The sequence below is a fragment of the Mauremys reevesii genome, linkage group 8 (assembly GCF_016161935.1).
Source record: "Mauremys reevesii isolate NIE-2019 linkage group 8, ASM1616193v1, whole genome shotgun sequence".
NCBI lineage: Eukaryota > Metazoa > Chordata > Testudines > Geoemydidae > Mauremys > Mauremys reevesii.
Window position 1 is genome coordinate 52,795,603 of NC_052630.1, and position 19,346 is coordinate 52,814,948.

General features: G+C 46.5%; 1 protein-coding gene across 2 annotated transcripts in view; it reads right to left on the reverse strand.

Annotated features, from left to right (window-relative positions):
- Window positions 1-19,346, reverse strand: part of ACBD6 (acyl-CoA binding domain containing 6) — a 165,472-nt gene that overhangs the window by 99,247 nt on the left and 46,879 nt on the right. For both annotated transcript variants that reach the window (XM_039483401.1, XM_039483402.1), the window contains exon 4: window positions 8,830-8,912. In XM_039483401.1, the coding sequence (XP_039339335.1) occupies window positions 8,830-8,912 (83 nt within the window). The remainder of the gene's footprint in view (window positions 1-8,829; window positions 8,913-19,346) is intronic.

The window sequence follows — 19,346 nt, forward strand, 5'->3', positions numbered from 1 at the left end:
CATCAGATGGACTACAAAGCATGATGGGGACTATCAAATCTTTGCACAGGAGAAGGCGGGGATAAGAAAATGTAGCCCATCATTTGCTGACATTTTAGTTCTTGCGCTATGTCCAGTTCCTAACCTTATACCCTAAGCCATTAAATCAGGGCCTCCTAGGAAGTACATAGCGCTCAGAAGTCCCCTCTTTCCCTCAGAACATGCCAGGTGGGGAATTTTTTTTTAGAAAAGGGCATCTTTCTTAAATATCCCTCGCTACTATCCAAATTTAACTTGGTTCACAGATTTTTAGTGTTATCCAACTTGTATTTCTAATTAAATTGATTCAGAAATGATGACTAAGGAAACTGAAATCTGAAAAAAACAAGGCTCAAGAAACACATCTGCCACTAAGTTAAGTTGCCTGCCTGCACAACTATGAGGAACTATTTATTTTAAATGGAAAAAAGTAGCCACACTTACAAACTTACTTCAGTGTTTATTAACCAAGCTTCTGAAGCTTCAATTGCAACTGTTTGTTGACAAATAAGTTCAATTTTGTATTAGTAAGGAGAATTTAGAAAACTGAAGATGGAAATAATGCTTGTGTTATATGGAGACAGGAGACATCACAATCACTAATATTATTTCACAGAGTTTGGAATCACAGAAAAAAGACGGTTACTCACCGTTGTAACTGTTGTTCTTCGAGATGTGTTGCTCATATCCATTCCAGTTAGGTGTGTGTGCGCCGCGTGCACGCTCGTCGGAAGATTTTTACCCTAGCAACACTCGGTGGGTCGGCTGGGCGCCCCCTGGAGTGGCGCCGCTATAGCACCAGATATATACCCCTGCCGACCCATCTGCTCCTCAGTTCCTTCTTGCCGGCTACTCCGACAGTGGGGAAGGAGGGCAGGTCTGGAATGGATATGAGCAACACATCTCGAAGAACAACAGTTACAACGATGAGTAACCGTCTTTTCTTCTTCGAGTGGTTGCTCATATGCATTCCAGTTAGGTGATTCCCAAGCCTTACCTAGGCGGTGGGGTCGGAGAGAGACGTGGCAGAGTGTAAGACTGCTGAGCCGAAGGTTGCATCATCTCTGGATTGTTGCACCAATGCGTAGTGGGAAGCAAAGTTGTGAACCGAAGACCAGGTAGCCGCCTGACAGATTTCCTGGATGGGGACATGGGCCAGGAAGGCGGCAGAAGAGGCCTGTGCTCTTGTGGAGTGAGCAGTAAGGTGGCTAGCCTGAACATGTGCGAGCTCATAGCATGTCTTGATACAGGATGTCACCCAAGACGATATCTGCTGGGACGAGACTGGCATGCCCTTCATGTGGTCCGCCACTGCCACAAAGAGCTGGGGCGAACGTCGAAAGGGTTTCGTCCGCTCTATATAAAAGGCTAGAGCCCTACGGACGTCCAAAGTATGAAGGTGCTGTTCCCGGCGCGATGACTGCGGTTTCGGGAAGAAAACCGGGAGGAAGATGTCCTGGTTTACATGAAAAGCAGACACCACCTTGGGGAGGAAGGCGGGGTGTGGTCGGAGGTGCACTTTGTCTTTGTGGAAGATCGTATAAGGTGGTCCCGCCGTCAGAGCACGAAGTTCTGAGACTCGCCTCACCGAAGTGATAGCAACGAGGAAGGCTGTCTTCCAGAAGAGATATAAAAGGGAACACGTGGCCATAGGCTCGAAAGGGGGCCCCATAAGTTTGGCTAAGACCAGGTTTAGGTCCCAGGAAGGGGCCGGGCGCCGGATCTAGGGGACAACCGTTCTAGTCCCTTAAGGAACCGGGAAACCATCTGGTTAGAAAAAATAGAATGGCCACCCTCGGTGGGTCGTAAGGCCGAGATGGCTGCCAGGTGTACCTTTAAGGAGGAGACCGCAAGGCCCTGCTCCTTGAGGGAACAAAGGTAGTCCAATATCTTTGGGAAAGACACCAGATAAGGATCGCAGCCGTTCTGATTGCACCAGTGAGCGAAACGCTTCCACTTGGCGAGGTAAGTCGACCTAGTGGAAGGTTTCCTGCTCCCCAGAAGCACCTGCTGTACTGCAGCAGAACAACTCCGCTCCGCCTGAGTCAACCACGCAGGAGCCATGCCGTGAGGTGAAGGGACTGCAGGTCCGGGTGGTGAAGCCTGCCGAAGTCCTGCGTTATGAGATCCGGCATAACAGCAGGGGAATTGGCTCCGCCACTGATAGGTCGAATAGCAGGGTATACCAATGCTGCCTCGGCCACGCTGGAGCAATGAGAATGAGGTTGGCTCTGTCCCTCCGGAGCTTGAGCAGCACTCTGTGAATGAGGGGAAACGGTGGGAAGGCATAAAACAGGTGTCTCGTCCATGGGAAGAGAAAAGCGTCTGAGAGGGAGCCCGGGGAGCGTCCCTGGTAGGAGCAGAACACGTGGCATTTCCTGTTCTCTCTGGATGCAAAGAGGTCTACTTGGGGAAAGCCCCACCTCCGGAAAACTGTATGGATGACATCGGGATGGATCGACCATTCGTGAGACAGGAATGACCTGCTGAGGCAATCTGCCAGGGTGTTCTGTATTCCTGGGAGAAAAGACGCTACTAAATGAATAGAGTGGGCTATGCAGAAGTCCCACAGTTGGATGGCTTCTTGACAAAGTAGGGAGGAACGCGCCCCGCCCTGCTTGTTTATGTAGAACATTGTCGTTGTGTTGTCCATGAACACGGACAGACAGCGGCCTTGTAGATGGACTCAAAACGTCTGGCACGCCAGGCGGACTGCCCTCAGCTCCCTGACATTGATATGTAAGGCCAGCTCGTGGGGTGACCAGAGGCCTTGAGTGTGTAGGTTCCCGAGGTGGGCACCCCAACCCAAGGATGATGCGTCTGTGGTCAGCGCTACGGAGGGTGGAATGGTACCCCTGCGCAAACCACCACAGGGTCTAGCCACCAATTGAGGGAGTCGAGGACTGTCCCGGGAATCGTGACCACCGAGTCTATACTGTCCCTGTGCGGACGGTATAGTGACGCGAGCCATGTTTGGAAACGCTGAAGCCGGAGTTTCGCGTACAGGGTCACGAAAGTGCATGAGGCCATGTGACCTAGTAGGCTGAGGCAGGTGCGCACCGACGTTGTCGGGAAGGATTGGAAGCTTTGAATGATCGAAGACATGGCCTGAAACTGAGACAGAGGGAGGCAGGCCCTGGCCAGATTGGAGTCCAGAACTGCTCCAATAAATTCTATCCGCTGAGTTGGAGTCAGGGTAGACTTTTTGGCGTTGACCATAAGGCCTAGCCTGCCGAAGAGGTCTGTGACTACGCGCATGTGCTGAGACACCTGCAATTGGGAAGTCCTGCGAACCAGCCAGTCGTCGAGGTACGGGTAGACGTGTATTCGACGACGGCGAAGGGCTGCAGCGACCACAGCCATGCACTTGGTGAAGACCCTCGGCGCCGTAGAGAGGCCGAAGGGGAGCACCGTGAATTGGTAGTGCTGATGGTTGACGACAAAGCGAAGGTAGCGTCGATGTGGCGGGTAAATGGCAATGTGGAAGTACGCGTCCTTCATATCGAGGGCGGCATACCAGTCTCCCGGATCCAGGGAAGGGATAATGGTCCCCAGGGTTACCATGCGGAACTTGAGCTTCACCATAAATCTGTTGAGCTCTCGCAGGTCTAGGATTGGTCGCAGACCTCCCTTTGCCTTGGGGATTAGGAAGTAGCGGGAATAAAACCCCCTGCCCCTCATGCCTTCTGGCACCTCCTCTATGGCACCCAAACTCAAGAGAGTCTCTATCTCTTGCAATAGGAATTGCTCGTGAGAGGGGTCCCTGAAGAGGGACAGGTAGGGTGGCTGGGAGGGAGGGGAAGAACAAAATTGGAGGTGGTATCCCGCTTCCACCGTGTGGAGGACCCAGCTGTCGGAGGTTATCTGGGACCAGGCAGGGAGGAAATGGGAGAGGCGGTTGGAAAAAAATGGGGAAGGATCCGGTAGGGAAACTGGTGGGCTGTCCTCGGGCGTCCCATCAAAAGTTCTGCTTCGACCCCAAAGATGGTTTTGGGGGCGGTTGGGCTTGGTTCCCCTGGTTGTCCGATTGTCTCCGCCTGTTCACCCTGCCGCGACGCCTGGTGTCTTGTCGCAGCCTGAGTTGATTATAGGGGCGGTAGGGCTGGGGCCGGAAGGACCTACGTTGGGTTACACATTGTAATGCGGTTGTCCTTGAGGCTCTGCAGTCGTGGGTCGTTTTTTTCTGAAAAGAGACCCTGACCGTCAAAGGGCAGATCCTGAATTGTTTGCTGCAATTCAGGTGGAAGAGTCGAAGCTTGGAGCCAGGATATGCGCCTCATTGTTATGCCAGAGGCCAGGGTTCTGGCCGCCGAGTCCGCTGAATCCAGGGAGGCCTGGAGGGCAGTTCTGGCTACTTTCTTACCCTCTTCCAAAAGGGCCGTGAACTCTGTACGGGAGTCTTGTGGCAGAAGCTCAGCGAACTTGCCTACAGACACCCATGTATTAAAGCTGTAGCGGCTTAGGAGGGCCTGCTGTTGGCCACCCTAAGTTGAAGGCCGCCAGCCGAGTAGATCTTACAGCCTAGAAGGTCCATGCTCCTCGCCTCCTTCGCCTTAGGAGCTGGCACTTGCTGGCCATGTCGTTCTCGTTCATTGACAAATTGAACTACCAGTGAACAGGGAGGAGGGTGGGTGTACAGATATTCATAGCCCTTTGATGGGACCATGTATTTTCTTTCCACTCCCCAAGCCGTCGGTGGGATGGAGGCCGGGGACTGCCATATGGTATTGGCATTGTTTTGAATGGTACGTATGAACGGCAGGGCCACTCGGAGGGGGGCATCCGCCGTCAATATGTCCACCACTGGGTCCTCCACTTCTGCTACCTCCTCAACCGGCAGGTTCATATTTTGGGCTACCCTCCTCAACAAGTCCTGATGCGCCCGAAGGTCAATAGGAGGAGGACCCGAGGAGGATGTTCCTGCAACTGCCTCATCAGGTGAGGAGGAGGAGGAGAGGCCCGGTACCAAGGGGTCCTGTGGTGGGTCAGTGAGCGGCGGAGCAGCGTCCGCGGCGAGAGGAGCTTCAGGTTCCTCCGAAGCAAGTGGTGCCTTGTCCATGGTCGTAGGAGGCCTGCTGACCTTGGCTTCTGGAGCTCGATGGTCAGAGGGGCCTGAGCGCTGAGCCGCGAATGGGGCACCTTGTGCTTCATGGTACGCCCACGGGGTCCAGAAGGCCCATTGTTAAGGGCCTTGGTCTTGGCCTTGAGGCTCGGACTGCTGGTATGCAGCACTGTCGGCGTGGGACGAGACGGATGGTTGTCTCGAAGGCCATGGCGGTGCCGAGAAGCCCTGTGGTGCCGCTGATTCAGCCGTTCGGTCCCGGGGCGGTACCGAGGAACGGTACCGGTCCTGTCAGTGCTGGGAGTGAGATCGGGACCATCTACCGCGCCAGTGCCGGGAGGTCAACCGGAATCTCGAGTCTCTATGGTGAGAACGGCTGCGGGACGTGCGGTACCAAGAACGGTACCGAGAGCCGGATTGGTGCCGATAACATCTGTCCGGCAATCGGGATCGGGATCGTCTCCGCTAGTACGACCAGTACCGCGATGGAGAGCAGTACCGGGACTGCGAGCGGTGCCGGGATCGGGACCGGCGTGAGCGGGAACATCTCCGAGATCGGGATCTGGAGTGACGTTGCTCTTAGTGGTCAGGGGAAGGAGGCCTCATTATGGGCGGCTTGCCAACTGACTTGACAACCCACACCAGCGGTGCCGGGGGTTGAGGCTGTGTCGGCTCCGTCAGCGCAATTAGCTCTCTTGCCGTCGAGAAAGTCTCGGGAGTTGACGGGAGAGCTAGCTCAACCGCAGTGTGGAACGGGGAGCAGTGTGGTACCGGACTCAATGGCCCTTGCGGTGCCGGAGTCGACGGTGCCGCGCTAGGAGTAGCTTGGAGTTGCGGTGCCGGAGTTGGTGGTGCTGGCGTAGGTACCAGGGTTCAGCCTAGGGCCTGTACGCATGGTCCTTCCGACGAGCGTGCACGCGGCGTGCACACACCTAACTGGAATGCATATGGGAAATCACTCGAAGAAGAATTTAAAATTCTTCATTCAAGAGGAAACTTCCAGTTCTACCACAATTCAACAATGGGTGTTATTTTTCTATAATGCCCAAAGTGTGCCTGGCAATTTTCAAACAAAGAAAAGGAGAAACAGTTCCTACCGCGGGGGTTTGTGATCTCAACCATGTAGTGTGGCAGCAACTGTTCTACATTAGTTTGGGGGGAGGGAGGGCACTCCTGCTCATTATTGACATGCCTCCTCCGGTAGGACAATACCACCCCCAAGCAGATAAATGCTAGGCCTTAGCACAAGAAACCTACTTTTGTTATTAAGGGCTGATCTACACACATATAAACACATTGTTTAATTGAATCAGTTTCTAAACTGATCTAAATAAAGGAGTGCCATTTCCTTGTGTGGACATTCTTAAATCGGTGTAGAAACTAGCTGAGTTAAATCAGTTGATATTTGTATTATTGTATATGTAGCCTTGGCCTAATATTTTTCTGTTTTTCCATTCTGCCTCAAATCTTCCCTTTGAGGCAAATCATTGAGAAAGTTGTAACAAACCAACACCAGCAAAAGCTCAACTCTTCTAGCTTCCTACATCCTTGCTTAATTGCATATCGGCCAACGTTTTCAAACTTGAGTGCCTAAAACTAGACACCTGATTCCATATGAGACACTTAAATATGGATTTAGATGCACACCTTTAAATACTCAATTTTGAAAACACTGGCTTTATTTCTTTAGCCCATGACCTTCTGTTGACGTACAGTAGTCCATGATGATTCTGTTAGATCTTTCAACAGTTTCTGATACAGCTGATCACAAAGGGCTGTTGATTTGTCTTCAACTCCTTTTAGCAGCAGTTGGGTGTGATGGGTTCGGTCACAGAGACCCCCTTGGGACTGTCACCTGATGTGCTGAGACTACCGCTGAGCCTGTTTTCTCTGCCAGTTTGGGCCTCCAGAACCCTGCCTTGTTGAGCCAGACACGACAGTCTGTTCCAACACAGACCCAGGGTCTGAACCACACACCCCAAAGCTGCAGACTTAACTGAAAACAGCTTAAGGTGCTTAAGTTTGGCCGATGTACATAGCAGAGGGGCATTGCTAGCATATGATGGTGTACATTACATTGGTGGACGTGCAGGTGAATGAACCGGTGATGGTGTGGCTGATCTGGTTAGGTCCTGTAATGGTGTCGCTGGTGTAGATATCTGGGCAGAGTTGGCATCGAGGTTTGTTGCATGGATTGGATTCTGAGTTAGAGTTACTATGGTGCGGTGCGTGGTTGCTGGTGAGAATATGCTTCAGGTTAGCGGGCTGTCTGTGGGCGAAGACTGGCCTACCTCTCATATCTACACCAGCAACACCATCACAGGACCTAACCAGATCAGCCAAACCATCACTGGTTCATTCACCTGCGCGTCCACCAATGTAATATACACCATCATATGCCAGCAATGCCCCTCTGCTATGTACATCGGCCAAACCGGACAGTCCCTATGTAAAAGGATAAATGGACACAAATAAGATATTAGGAATGGCAATATACAAAAACCTGTAGGAGAACACTTCAATCTCCCTGGACACACAATAGCAGATTTAAAGGTAGCCATCCTGCAGCAAAAAAACTTCAGGACCAGACTCCAAAGAGAAACTGCTGAGCTTCAGTTCATCCGCAAATTTGACACCATCAGCTCAGGATTAAACAAAGACTGTGAATGGCTAGCCAACTACAAAAGCAGTTTCTCCTCCCTTAGTGTTCACACCTCAACTGCTAGAAGAGGGCCTCATCCTCCCTGATTGAACTAACCTCGTTATCTCTAGCCTGATTCTTGCTTGCATATTTATACCTGCCTCTGGAAATTTCCACTACAGGCATCCGACGAAGTGGGTATTCTCCCACGAAAGCTCATGCTCCAATACATTTGTTAGTCTATAAGGTGCCACAGAACTCTTTGCCACTTTTACAGATCCAGATGACATGGCTACCCCTCTGATACTTGACATCCATTTATGAGTTATTTTTCATTGCAAGTCACACAAATGCCATGTTACAGTTAAACGCTTTTAGAATGAGTCTGGGATATTTTAGAAAGTCAAAGTTCACTTATATTTTGATTTCCTGAGATCAAAATGATGCAAAATACATAACAAAACAGAAAGAGAAAACACACAACTACATGCTTGCAATGTGAGAGAGCAAACACCACTGTAGGAACCTTTAATTTTGCATTTGCTGACTTTTTTCTGGTTTACCCTGAATTTTAATGTTTCATTCTCACCTATTTTACGTTTAATTTTCTTTTATATTTTAGTTCAGAAGTATCTTAGTTGTCAAACAGCAGCCATTCTTGCTTAATAACTGCATTTTTGCTATGCAAGCAGGAGAGGGAAGAAATTAACTTTGATATAAGACAGGGCTTCCAAATGAAGGTGTACAGTGTCCGCTTATAAAACCTTAATTACTATATACAAATTCAGTATTATTAATAATTGTATTTGAAAAAAACACTTTTTTGGATAACTACTGATAAACACATATTGCCCTCTTGAGCTGTATAATAGCAAGACAGAAGACATTCTCCCACTCCTACATCACATGCTAGGGAAGGTTAGTACCTGGGAACAATACTGACAGTTACTGATTTAAATGACTATGGACCTGAAAAGTTCTTTTCTGTTGTTCATTATCCAGCTGGAGTTGCCACCACACTTGTTTGATGTTAAAAAAATGCTTAGAAAAATTAAAGTAAGTTAAACTGAAAACATATCAGTGATAAAAGACCAGAAGAGATAGTCACCTGATGGTTTCTTCCTGATACAGCGAGCTGACAACTGGGCCTCCAAACCCAGTTTTTCCTTCCTTTCCGCTTTTCTCTGGTGTCTGAAAGAAAGAATTAGTAGAGTGACATGGCTTACAGGCTCAGTCTGCCTCATGTTGTAACTTTGTTTTTTAAGGGCATAGAGGGGAATGGTTCCTTAGGATCCTTCCTCTCTCTTCCTTATCACCATGCTCAAATGCTTCATGTCTCTGTTACATCACAGGGCTCCAAAAATCAATGCTATTCTGAGCACAGTCCAGAGGGAGTCTCCTGAGAGGCACAACAAGGCACCTTCTCTCTCCCTCCCTTCCTCCCTCCTCACAAGAACGAGTCCACTGCCTGCACAGTGCTCTCAGCCTTGGCCACTTAGGACCAAAGTGCTAATCCTTTGGGAGGCAGCATAATGTCATGTTACTAGACTCACCTTTATAAATCTATTTAATATAGATTTAAATTAATTTTTATAATGGGTAGCATTTCCAAGTGATTTACTCCAAAGAACTCTAGGATTCTGAATGATTTCTACCATGACAGAAAAGAACAATTAGAATACTGATAGCTCAATATATAGTCTAAGGCCTACATTTTCAAAAATGACTAGTGATTTTGGGTACCTAATTTTAGACACCTTGAAGTAGCCTGATTTTCAGAAGGTTCTCTGAAAATCAGGTCCTTTTAGAGGCCACAGAACCTCACCCACCCACTCCTGTAATAGACCCTTAACCTCTGGCTGAATTACTAGTCCTCAAATCATTATTTACAGATTTCAAGTTACAGAGAATCCACCATTTACACTAGTTTAAAACTGCAATTGACCTGTGCTCCATGCTGCAGAAGGCGGTGAAAACCCCCCAGGGTCTCCACCAATCTGACCCACGGGAAAATTCCTTCTGACCCCAAATATGGCGATAAGTTAGACCCTGAGTATGTGGGCAAGACCGACCAGGAAGATACCTGGGAAAGAATTCTCTGTAGTAACTCAAAGCCCTCCCCAGCTAGTGTCCCATCACTGGCCGCTGGAGATATTTGCTGCTAGCAGTCATAATTGGCTATATGCCATTGTAGGAGTCTCATCATACCATCCCCTCCATAAACTTATCAAGCTCGGTCTTGAAGCCAGGTAGGTTTTTTGCCCTCCCTGCTCCCCTTGGGAGGCTGTTCCAGTACTTCATTCCTCTGATGGTTAGTTAGAAACCTTCATCTACTTTCGAGCCTAAACTTGTTGATGGCCAGTCTATAACCATTTATTTTTGTGACCTCATTGGCACTTAATTTAATAACTCCTCTTTCTCCCTGGTATTTATCCCTCTGATCTATTTATAAAGAGCAATCATATCTCCCCTCAGCCTTCTTTTGGTTAGACTAAACAAGATAAGCTCTTTGAGCCTCCTCTCATAAGGTAGGTTTTCCATTCCTCAGATCATCCTAATAGCCATTCTCTGCACCTGTTCCAATTTGAATTCATTTTTCTGAAACATGAGAGACCAGAATTGCAAGCAGTATTCCAAATGGGTTCTCACCACTACCCTGTATAATGCTATTAATACTTCCCTGTCTCTACTGGAAATACCTTGCCTGATGCATCCTAGGACTTCATTAGGCTTTTTCATGGCCGCATCACATTGATAGGTCATAGTCATCCTGTGATCAACCAATACACTCAAGTCTTTCTCTTCCTCTGTTACTTCCAATTGATGCATCCCCAGCTTATAGTGAAAATTCTTCTTGCTAGTCCCTAAATCAGCATTCTCCAAAGTGAAGTGTGCAAGATGATCCATTGGGGGGGGGGGGGGAGGGGAGGGGCACGGCAGGAGGAGCGCCACCGGGGGGGGGGGAGGGGGAGTGAACGACAGCCGGAGGAGGGAGGGAACAAGCGAGTGGGGATGCTGTCCCTCCTCCCCCGCAGGCATTCATTCATTCATGCTCGTCACCCCAACCGGGGTATGGGCCGCCAACCACAGATCTCCATAGTCTTCTATCCTGGGCCATTCGCTCTAGTTGGAGCGTAGCACTGAACAACATTCATCTTAATCCTCTTCATTTTAGTTCTGAAGGATGCTGTTATGATCCTGGGACCATGTGCCTCCCAACCAATCAGTGCTCTCTGTGCCTGCTTGGACAACATGAAGCCTACTCCCTGTGTGTGGTGTGCGTCGCTCTCTTCATGTCCTGAATACAGCAACAGCTCTCCTGTCAACAGTCGTCTCTGTCCAGCTTGCGTCCATCTTGTCTCGCTAATGCCTAGTAGGGTCAGGTTGTTGCTCCTCATCTCTGCTGCAACCTGCGCCGTCTTTCCTGACTCGTACATGGTCCTCACGTTCCATGTGCCGATGGTAATCCTCCTGGCTGCAAGAAGGGTGATCGGCTTAGTGGCTTCCTCGCGGCTTTCACCACCCAGCGTCATGCATCTTCGAGTTGAAGACCCTTCTTTTCCTAGGCTAAAAGTCTCTGTTAACTCTATTGTTGGCGTTTCTGTAGCAAGCTGATTTTTACAGGGTGGAGTTGCTAGCCCCACGCCCAACCCTCCTCCTTTACCCTGACTTGGGACAGGCAGATGGCCCCAAAGGACCTCTCTGGTGGAGTTCCCCCGCAGGCAGGGCCACCCAAAACGCAGGGGCTTTAGGGGCTGCAGGGCCCTGGGCTAAGGGGGGCCCGGGGCCCTGGCCTGCAGCTCTAAAGCCCCTTTCGGAATGCAGCCCTGAGTCCTCCGGCCCATGGAGGAGCAGGGGCATCTGTGCAGCCAGTGGCCGGAAAGAAGTGGCACTTTTCCCTTCAAAGCCGGCCAGAGAGAAGTGGCACTTCGAAGGGGAAACCGTCACTTCTCTCCGGCCACTGGCTGCGCTGCTGCCCCTGCACCTCCTGAGTCCTCCAGCCCGTGCTCACAGGGCCGCATTCCGAAAGGGGCTTAGAGCTGCAAACCAGGGCCCCGGGGCCCCCTTAGCCCAGGGCCCTGCAGCCCCTAAAGCCCCTGCGTTCCGGGTAGCCCTGCCGGGGCGGGGGCAGCTCCCAGAATCGTGGCTCCCAGAATTCTGGCCATGAGGGCGGTGCTGTGCTAAGCAGAGTGGCCTGCACATCCCCTGCACCAAACAGGAGCTGCCCCAGGTAAGTACTCTGCACCTCCTGCCTGCCCCAGCTCTGAGCATCCTCCCACACCCTAACTCCCTCCCAGACCGTGCACCCCACCCTGAGCCCCCTCTCGCACCCTAACTCCCTTCCAGACCCGCACCCCTACCTTGAGCCCCCTCCCACACCCTAACCCAGACCTTCGAATCGCTGTATCACAAAAAGTGTTAAACCAAGATTTTCAGAAATAATTAAGCATATTCAATCACATTTCTCACTAAAAATATTAATTTTTTTGAGAGAGCAAAAAGATTTTTTGTACTGTTAATAAATACAATAAAAATTTTTTAAAAATATTGCTTATTTCATCTTTATCTCATCTTTTTTAACTTTCTATTTTTTGTGTGTTTTATAATGTACATAATATATTAGTATAGTAGTACAGGTATATAATTTATACATAAATATACATACATACATTGGGGGGGGTGCTCAAAATTTTTTACTGATGGGGTGCGTGATCAAAAAAGTTTGGAGATCACTACCCTAAATGCATGACCTTGCACTTTGCACTATTAAATTTTATCCCGTATACAAGGTGATCCAGATCATCTTGTGTGATATTTTGGTCTTCCTCCGTATTGGCAAAACCTCTTAACTTTGTGTCATCCGCAAATTTTATTAGGGCACACTCACTTTTTGTGTCAAGGTCAGTAATAAAAATGTTAAATAAGACTGGTCCCAAGACCGGTCCCTGAGGAACTCCACTAATAACCTCCCTCCAGCCTGAGAGTTCATCTTTCAGTATGACCTGTTGTAGTCTCCCCTTTAAGCAGTTCCTTATCCACCTTTCAATTTTCATATTAATCCCCATTTTCTCCAATTTAACTAATAATTTCCCATGTGGAACTGTATCAAACGCCTTACTAAGATCCGGGTAGATTAGATCAGATCTACTGAATTTTCTTTGTATAAAAAAATCAGTTATCTTCTCAATAAAGGAGATCAAGTTGGTCTGGCATGATCTACCTTTTGCAAAACCATGTTGTATTTTATTCCCATTACCATTAAGCTCTATGTCCTTAACTACTTTCTCTTTCAAAATTTGTTCCAAGACCTTGCATACAGTTGAGGTCAAACTAACAGGCCTGTAGTTTCTCAGATCATGTTTTTTCCATTTCTTCAAAAACAGGAACTATATTAGCAATTCTCCAGTCATCAAGTACGACCCCTGAATTTACAGATTCATTAAAAATTAAAAATTCTGAAACACAGGTTTCCTTACCTCTATTGCTACCAGCACCTGACATTATTTGAAATGAAATTTAAAAAAATTTAATTGACTTTTAATTATAGGTTTACTTTCTGCATTTCTCTCAGCCCAGACTAGTTAGCACAGGAGAACCTGAAAGTGAAACTATCATAATATAGCAATGTTTGGGTTGCAAACACTGCAGACATGCTTGTTTAAAAAAAATACAGTAACTCCCCACTTAACGTTGTAGTTATGTTCCTGAAAAATACTATTTTAAGCAAAATGATGTTAAGCGAATCCAATTTCCCCATAAGAATTAATGTAAATGGGGGGGTTCGGTTCCAGGGAAAATTTTTTCGCCAGACAAAAGACATATACACACACCCACCCCGGTATACACACACACAGAGTATAAGTTTAAAACAAACAATTTAATACTGTACACACAGCAATGATCATTGTGAAGCTTGGTTGAGGTGGTGGAGTCAGAGGGTGGGATATTTCCCAGGGAATGCCTTACTGCTAAGTGATGAACTAGCACTCAGCTGAGCCGTCAAGAGTTAACACATTGTTGTTAATGTAGCCTCGCACTCTACAAGGCAGCACGAATGGAGGGAGGGGAGACAGCATGGCAGAGAAACAGACAGACACACACCTTGTGAGAGAGAGCCACGCACACACATTGCCCCTTTAAGCATGCTGGTGCCCCTCTAAATACATTGCCTTTTTAAATAGATCAGCAAGTTGAGACAGCAGCTGCTGCCAGCAAGCTTCCTCCATCCTGAGCCCTGTCACGTCCCCTGCTGCTACATGGAGATGGGGTAAAGGAGAAGGAGGCAGGAGTGGGGGGAGGGGGACACCCTGAAGTTAGTACCCCTCTTCCCCCTCCCACCCTTGCACAGCAAGCAGGAGGCTCCCAGGAGCAGCTCCAAGGCAGAGGGCAGGAGCAGCACAAGACAGTGGGAGGGGAGGGACAGCTGAACTGCCCGGCAATTGATAGCCTGCTGGGCGGCTGCCGTACAGGGAATTTAGGAGAACAGGGAGCTGATGGGTGGCTGCCGGTCCACCCTGGTTCCAAGCCCCCACCAGCTAACTCCAATGGGCTACTCTTTCTGCAAGCAGTGGACAAAGCAGGTGGCTGCCAAACAATCTTATAAGGGGGCACTGAGCAACTTTAAACGAGCATGTTCTCTAATCGATCAGCAACTTAACAAGGAAAAGTGAGGAGTTACTGTAAATGGCAAGGAAGTATTCCCATTGGCTTTTGGTTTGTAAAAGGCTATTTTCACTAAACCTACATTTTGGGTCAAATTTCACTCAACATTAGGCTAATTCCCACTTATATGAATAGTCCCATTAATGGTAAGAGGAGGTTGTACCATTATTCCTCAAATTTCTAATATGGAGAAAACACTGTAGAGTGAACACACACAATTAAGAAACGGAAGTGTCTCTGTTTTTCACTACAGATGATCAAGAGACATTTTCTCCTCAATTCTTTCCTGTCATTTGTTATCCGGCTACAGCTGTCATCATGTTTGCACATTGTTAAAAACTGCTTAGCCAATGTATTGTACAGATATATAGTAAGTGACCATCCGTGCCTGAAAGAGGTCTTAACACTGGGTGGAAGCCCAAATCCTGGTATGAGGCTAGACCCCCTGACATTTTAAGACCAGACACGAGAATGCTACTAACCAGCACACTTATCTATACAGCATTTACTATCCATTGTTTTAAAAAGGACAAAAATTGCCTCTTTTTAAAGTGTTTTTAATTTGTAAATGTTCCAAATTCAGAATAAACCACAAAACTCTTAGCTCCCAGCACTCCAAGGTCAACATGGTGTCTAGAAATCTGCACCCTGGAAGAGTTATAAGAAACCGACTGCACAATCAGTATGTTTAAGATTATTTATATTTCTCGGTTGGTTGCATTTGTTCCTCCTTAGTAAGTAGTGATCATTATAACGTATTTTGCCTATTCTTTTTATGGCCTCAGTTCAGGAGGGTACTTAAGCATGTACCCAACTTTCACACATATAGATAGTTCCATTGATTTTAATGGGAATACTTGTGTTTAAGGTTACTCTCATGCTTAAGAACCTTGATGAACCACAATATTATTTTCTTAAGGCTGGCTTTGAAGTATAGAATTCTGTTATCTTCCTTTAACATGTTTCACAAAGACATATCCCCTCTGGACTTGTAAGGTTCTAAAGGATTGGTACATAAAACACTGTGTTAATAATGATTATCCTTGTTCAAAGATAGCGAGAGGGCTGTTCACCCTCCACGGACTGGTTTAACGTGCAAACACAGTTGAATGGGATAAGAAAAATGTATTTAAAAAAGGACTAACCAATTGTGCAAATAACTAATAAAATTTAAGAATGCATTTTAGACCATGGTTTGCAATGTTCCATATGGGAGGTGATCTTACTTTGTAATCATTAATTACCTTCAGTACCACAGCAATAGCAGATCCTCTCTTCTTCCAGGCTCCCTTAACTGTAGCTTGAAGAGTATTTACTTTTGCTGTTACCATTTATCACTTCATCCCTTTTCTATTCTAATCGCCATACCAGTATGGGATTTCCCCCTTTCTAGCTGTAAGATTCCGAATCCAGTTTTGCAAACCATTTTCATCTTTCTCTGAAGTGTTGTGTGATGCTTTGTATGAAGGAAAAAGCTACACAAACATAAATTGCCTTTTGTGTGGGGGAAAGGAAAATCTGTGAACGTATAGTAACTACAGAATAACACGAAATGTGTATTAATATGTTCTCTCTCTTCTGTCCCAAATTGTAAATCCTATTATGTATTCTAGATTCTCAAGTGTCAATAACACTATAATCACAAAAACACATATAAACATGAAAACTTGCATTCACATTTAAACAATTCACCCAAGAGGTAGGGAGTGAGTGAGAGTGAGAGAGAGAGAGAGAAAGAAATAAAATTGGTCACGAGGCTCTTGTCATAATTTAAATTCACGTATACAGTGCTGTTTCTGCAAGGATCTCCATCACCAGCACACCTTAAATCTGGTGTTTGACCAAAGAATATAGCTGGCTTTGTGGATTTACTGGAAGGTAGCTACAAAATCATGGAATATGAGTAGGGGCTGTAAAAACTATTGTCTGTCAAGCAGTGCTCCCCAGAATTAGAGTAGCAAGGTGACACAAAACATCCTTTCCCCAAATAGAAAGAAAGATTTAAGCGTCTTTACAGCAAAACGGCCCTCTTAAAAAGTCTTTCACACAAAACCTCATACCCATATACCATCCACCAATTATTTCCACACTAATAAGGATGAAAATTAATTTCAGCTCATCTACTAATTAGTGCAAGAGCTATATCTACAACATGATGCTGCATACAGCCAGCCTCTCTTCTCTGATGTTGATAAAAGACAGCAATCATTTGTCCATGTTTTTCAGAAGGAATCAAGAAAAAGGGGGGGGGGGGGAAGCGACTCTTATAGCAGGTTTGCTTCTTCCCACAAAGCTTTTCTGCTTACTGCAGTCACACACACAAAACACTTTAGAAAATACATCATCTTTTTACAAATTGTGCCTCAGAAAATTCCTTGGGCCAAATAAATCACATTTGCAACCCCAGAGAAGCCAATGGAGTTATACCACAGATTAATTTGGCACAAAGGGTAGCAATTCATCAGGAAACTAAATTGTAAAGACTTTCTTATACACGTGAGAGCTACAGCCTCAATTTGTCTAAGTTTATTCCTAGAATAGTTTGGAAAGTAGGGAAAAACTAATATGTAGCCCAAGAGTATTCATTGCATGACTCACGAATTTTATTTGTCCCTTCATACCACATGAAGGAAAAGGTATATGAACCATATGCAGGTGAAAAACTAAGAAACAGTCCTACCCAGAGTACTTAAACATGGTTCTATTCTGCACAGTGATAAAAGCAGCACGTTGGGGTTCCATATTTATTGTCTCTAGAGTTCTAAAAAATATATGCAAAGTTGTTGTTTTTTTTCAGACTGACAGCTCTATTACCAAAATGGGTTCTTTACATTCTCCACATCACAGCCTTCCTAACAACCCTGTATCCCCACTATGTCTCAATCATCTCACTGTAACATCTATGAAACCCCAGTGTTTTCGATGGACTTGCACAGGTTTAACTGATTTCAAAGTGATAGCTGTGTTAATCTGTATCAGCAAAAAGAACGAGGAGTACTTGTGGCACCTTAGAGACTAACAAATGTATTTGGGCATAAGCTTTCGTGGGCTAAAACCCACTTCATTGGATGCATGCAGTGGAAAACACAGTAGGAAGATAATATATATACACAGAGAACATGAAAAAATGGGTGTTGCCATACTAACTATAACGAGAGTAATCAATTAAGGTGGGCTATTATCAGCAGGAGGAAAAAAAATGTTCATAGTGATAATCAGGATGGCCCATTTCAAACAGTTGACAACAAGGTGTGAGTAACAGTAGGGGAAAAATTAGCATGAGGAAATAGTTTTTACTTTGTGTAATGACTCATCCACTCCCAGTCTTTATTCAAGCCTAATTTAATGGTGTCCAGTTTGCAAATTAATTCCAATTCTGCAGTTTCTCGTTGGAGTCTGTTTTTGAAGTTTTTTTAATGGAGAATTGCCACTTTTAGGTCTGTAATTGAGTGACCACAGAGGTTGAAGTGTTCTCTGACTGGTTTTTGAATGTTATAATTCTTGACGTCTGTGCCGATTTATTCTTTACCGTAGAGACTGTCCGGTTTGGCCAATGTACATGGCAGAGGGGCATTGCTGGCACATGATGGCATATATCACATTGGTAGATGTGCAGGTGAACGAGTCTCTGATGGTGTGGCTGATGCGATTAGGTCCTATGATGGTGTCCCTTGAATAGATATGTGGACAGAGTTGGCAATAGGCTTTGGTGCAAGGATAGGTTCCTGGCTTAGTGTTTTTGTTGTGTGGTGTGTGGTTGCTGGTGAGTATTTCCTTCAGGTTGGGCTGCTGTCTGTAAACAAGGACTGGCCTGTCTCCCAAGATCTGTGAGAGTGAGAGATCGTCCTTCAGGATAGGTTGCACATCCTTAATGATGCGCTGGAGAGGTTTTAGTTGGGGGCTGAAGGTGACGGCTAGTGGCGTTCTGTTACTTTCTTTGTTGGGCCTGTCCTGGAGTAGGTGACTTCTGGGTATTCTTCTGGCTCTGTCAATCTGTTTCTTCACTTCAGCAGGTGGGTACTGTAGTTTTAAGAAGGCTTGATAGAGATCTTGTAGGTGTTTGTCTGAGGTATTAGAGCAAATGTGGTTGTATCTTAGAGCTTGGCTGTAGAGAATGGATCGTGTGATGCGGTCTGGATGAAAGCTGGAGTCATGTATAGCAGTCAGTAGATTTCTGGTATAGGGTGGTGTTTATGTGACCATCGCTTATTAGCACTGTAGTGTCCAGGAAGCAGATCTCTTGTGTGGACCTGTCCAGGCTGAGGTTGATGGTAGGATGGAAATTGTTGAAATCATGGTGGAATTCCTCAAGGGCTTCTTTTCCATGGGTCCAGATGATGAAGATGTCATCAATGTAGCGCAAGTAGAGTAGGGGCATTAAGGGACAAGAGCTGAGGAAGCATTGTTCTAAGTCAGCCATAAAAAGGAGGTGCTGTTGTCATCATGAATAGGTTGGAATATGAATGAGAGGCTGGTAGGCAGCACTCTGACACCACATTGTACAGGCCATTACCCTCTGATCACACTGACGGTTACCAAAAAAACTACACCATTTGCTGAAGAAACTCCCTGAAAAAGCACAGGAACAAATCTGCACAGACACACCCCTAGAACGCCAACCAGGGGTATTCTATCTGCTACCCAAGATCCATAAACCTGGAAATCCTGAACACCCCACCATCTCAGGCATTGGCACCCTGACAGCAGGATCGTCTGGCTATGTAGACTCTCTCCTCAGGCCCTACGCTACCAGCACTCCTAGCTATCTTTGAGACACCACTGACTTCATGAGGAAACTACAATACTTTGGTGATCTTCCAGAAAACACCATCCTGGCCATTATGGATGTAGAAGCCAACATTCCACAAAAAGGTGGACTACAAGCCATCAGGAACAGTATCCCCGATAATGTCATGGCAAACCTGGTGGCTGAACTTTGTGACTTTGTCCTCACCCAAAACT